The following is a 3,314-nucleotide window of genomic DNA, read 5'->3' on the forward strand; positions in this document are numbered from 1 at the left end:
CTAAGCCATTTCGTTTCTCAACCAAATCAGTGTAGACTCGGCATCATCATCGCAGACACTCAAGAAAATTTGCCTATTGGCAAGGTCCTTGAATACATTGTAGGCTTTCGCTTTTTCCTCCTTTGTAACTTCCATTGTACCAAGAATGGATATGCACTTCTTGATTGAGAAATCTGCAGCTTGACTCGCTTCCTTTTCCTCCCTCTCTTTTGCTAGTTGTGTGGCTTCTTCCTCAGCTTGCTTCATTCTCATGTCAATGTATCTTCCCATTATTCCTTCTAGGTTATCTCCCTTTTTATGCCTCTTTGTCCTTGTTTCTTCATTGTTCCCTCTTGCAGCAGTAGTCCTTCTCAGCGCCACTGGATCATGCCTTTCACCTGTTGCATCGCCTGCCTCAACTACATGGACATCATCTTCTTCATGTGTCGGCAAGATTTCTTCCACTTCATCTTGTTCATGTTCTACGTTGAGAAACTCATCTCCATTTCCTACTTGAGTAAGATCTGGAAGTTGGGTGGAGGTGTAGTTGTAGGTACCTTCAGCTGTTTGCCCTGCACAATGAAGTTTTACTAAAAAGGGTATACAACATAATATATTGGAAAGCATGGACATTGTAATGTGACTAACCATCATAAAGCTCCCCTAAGGCCTCATATAGAGGAAAAGACTTGTTGCGGAACTTTTTAGCCTTAGGATGAGAAGTCAGTATATTTTTCCATAAAGCTGGGTCAGCCGTAATCCTCCCTGTCTTCTCATCAAAATGAGCTCCACTTTGATTTTTTGCATCCTTTAGCAACCTATAGTCCCTTTTCAACTCTCTTTCTTTATCTTGTATTTGTGTTTTTGTGAAATAGACATATTGTTCCCTCTGATGAAATTCCTTGACAATTTTGTTCCATGCTTCTGTTGTCCATCCATTTTGACCCCTATAATCAGCTGTCTTGTGCTCATGCAAGAGGTCCACAAGAGTCTTCTCTAGAGTTGAGTTCCAAGCGGCTCTTAATTTCTCTACATAAGACAAGGAAGAAACCTTAGTTGCAAAATTCCAAGAGACTCTTAATTTCTCTACATAAGACAAGGAAGAAAAATCAGTTGCAAAATTCCAATAGAACCTCCATGTTTTCTTGGATCGCCAGCTTTAGGAGAAGGCTTCTTTGTTGCACTTTTTGATAAGAGCATGTTGATTCTTGGGGAACCCCTTCCAAACATGTCAACTGAGATTATATAACACAAGATTATACCAAATTTATATGCTGAAACAGAAACTAACTAAACAAAGAAACATATTTCTAGCAGATTTGATATCAATAAATTTGGGGAGTGCCCATAACGCCAAAGAGAATGAAAGTCCAGCCCAATGGGTATCTCAAACAGAAGCAAGATCCACATGTTTTTTCATTAGGAAGCAACAGTAAACAAAGACAACTTCTACTAATTTCTATGATGTTGGTAATCATTCCACATTTCTTGTGCTATTGCATCTCTAAGATTATTGCCTTGGACATTTCCTTGATCGTTGCCTTGATCGCCATCCGGTAGATCAACAAAGTTTTGTGGCAAGATATTATCCGGTTGATTATCTAACCATTCCTCATCCCCATTGAGTGATCGAATAATATTGTGAAGTACAGCGGCTGCTACTGGTATCTTCACTTGATTCCTTATTTTGTGAAATGTGGCAGCTTTGAGGATGGGAAAGCGCTTCTTCACAACCCCCAAAGTCCTTTCAACATGATTCCTCAGTATGGCATGTCGATGGTTAAATAATTCCTTGTAGTTCTGAGGTCTACGGTGACCTTGCCCATACTCCTTTAGATGGTATCTAACTCCACGATAAGGTGCAAGGAATGATGAGGTGTTGGCATACCCACCATCGACCAAATAGAACTTTTCTGGAGGTACATTGAATCCATTGTTCATTGCAGATCGAAGAACTCTAGCATCTGTAGCAGATCCCTCCCACCCAGTAGATATGAAAGCGATATTTAGGTCGAAATCACAAGCTATCATCACGTTTTGGCTAAGAGTTCCCTTCCTGTTCCTAAAAGGAGCAGCTTTGTCAGGTGAAATTGTAATGGGCACATGAGTGCCATCAATTGCACCAATGCAGTTCTGCATAAGAAAACTACATGTGAATTTCTAAAATTTAGAAGAAAATGGATAGATATTGGGCAAACATTGAAATGCCATCACCTTGAAGTAAGGATAGAACCTAGGATTCCTTTCAATTTTTGGATGTACTTGAATTGGAGAAGGAGGCTTCAAAAATCGTTTGGCGAGGGAAGGGACAACTATGTCAAAAAAATGCTTTATATGATGGTGGAAAGTGTCACCACTATGCCCGAACTCTTCTTGTAGGTCCTCAAATGAAGCATTATGGCTTATCATGTATAGAAAGAAGCCGAGCTTCTCCTCAACTTTTATCCTTGTGTCACGTACCAACCTTTCCTTCCTAAGATAGTTGGCTATGGCTCTAAAAATTTCAGGTTCCATTCTGAATGCTACTCGACAGTTCTTGACATGCCCTTGAAGCAACTCTGAAACATGCTCCTCGCCACTTAGCTTCGATGTGTGTCGCTGCTTCTTAACCCTCCTCCCTCTAGGAGAACTATAACGCAACAAATGTAATGCAGGAAGGAAGAACATCATCATATCATCATCATCCTCCCGTCTCCTCTTCCTAATGCGCTCCAATAACCCCATACTCATTGCAAAAAAGATGGGGGGTACCGGGTCCCAAGAAGTACCTCTTGGGGATGGTACCGGGTCCCAAGATGGTGGGGGTTGGTCTTCTCCAACTCTAACCGGTGCGGGTACAATCTACAAAAAAAAGTAGAATATTCAAATTAGTATATATACATTCAAATATATGTATGGCTGACTCATGAACCGTAGGGAAAAGTAGACTCCTTTCACTGGATTTCTGGATGCAAATGGTTACTTCCAATGTACAAAAGCACATAAGTTAAATGCCTCAATCGGCTGATGGAGTATCTGATTTGATCTGCTGTGGACGCTTGGACCTAACCCTTCACCGTTTTCAGTGGTGGCGGCATTGATTATCTACAAAGAAATAGGTCTAATGCCTACTATAACTAATTATGTAATATAATGAGTATATTATAACACTACCTACATATAATTCTTTTTCACGGAGTCTATGTATACATTCTCTAATTGTTACAGTTCTTCAATTAGAAACAACATGTGTGCAATTACAAACGTATTATTTTTCACATTATATATACAAAAAAAATTAAAGCAGTAATAATACGACAATGTCTTCACGGAATTTGACACTAGAATGACATAGG

At 39.9% G+C, this 3,314-nt stretch overlaps 1 protein-coding gene across 1 annotated transcript; it reads right to left on the reverse strand.

Moving 5' to 3' along the window:
* Window positions 1-1,209, reverse strand: LOC109945588 (uncharacterized). The gene is made up of 3 exons (XM_020551913.1): window positions 1,107-1,209; window positions 628-1,014; window positions 1-551 (listed from the first exon to the last, which is right to left on the reverse strand). The coding sequence occupies exons 1-3, from the start codon at window positions 1,207-1,209 to the stop codon at window positions 1-3; spliced, it is 1,041 nt and encodes a 346-aa protein (XP_020407502.1).
* Window positions 1,210-3,314: the final 2,105 nt, after the last annotated feature.

This window comes from Zea mays, chromosome 4, assembly GCF_902167145.1.
Source record: "Zea mays cultivar B73 chromosome 4, Zm-B73-REFERENCE-NAM-5.0, whole genome shotgun sequence".
Classification (NCBI taxonomy): domain Eukaryota; kingdom Viridiplantae; phylum Streptophyta; class Magnoliopsida; order Poales; family Poaceae; genus Zea; species Zea mays.

Coding starts and splice junctions, on each gene's coding strand:
- LOC109945588 (XM_020551913.1), bottom strand. CDS start 1,209: ATGTTTGGAAGGGGTTCCCCAAGAATCAACATGCTCTTATCAAAAAGT. Junction 1,015..1,106: donor AAGAAAACATGGAGGTTCTA/TTGGAATTTTGC, acceptor CTTCCTTGTCTT/ATGTAGAGAAATTAAGAGCC. Junction 552..627: donor CTTAGGGGAGCTTTATGATG/GTTAGTCACATT, acceptor TTCATTGTGCAG/GGCAAACAGCTGAAGGTACC.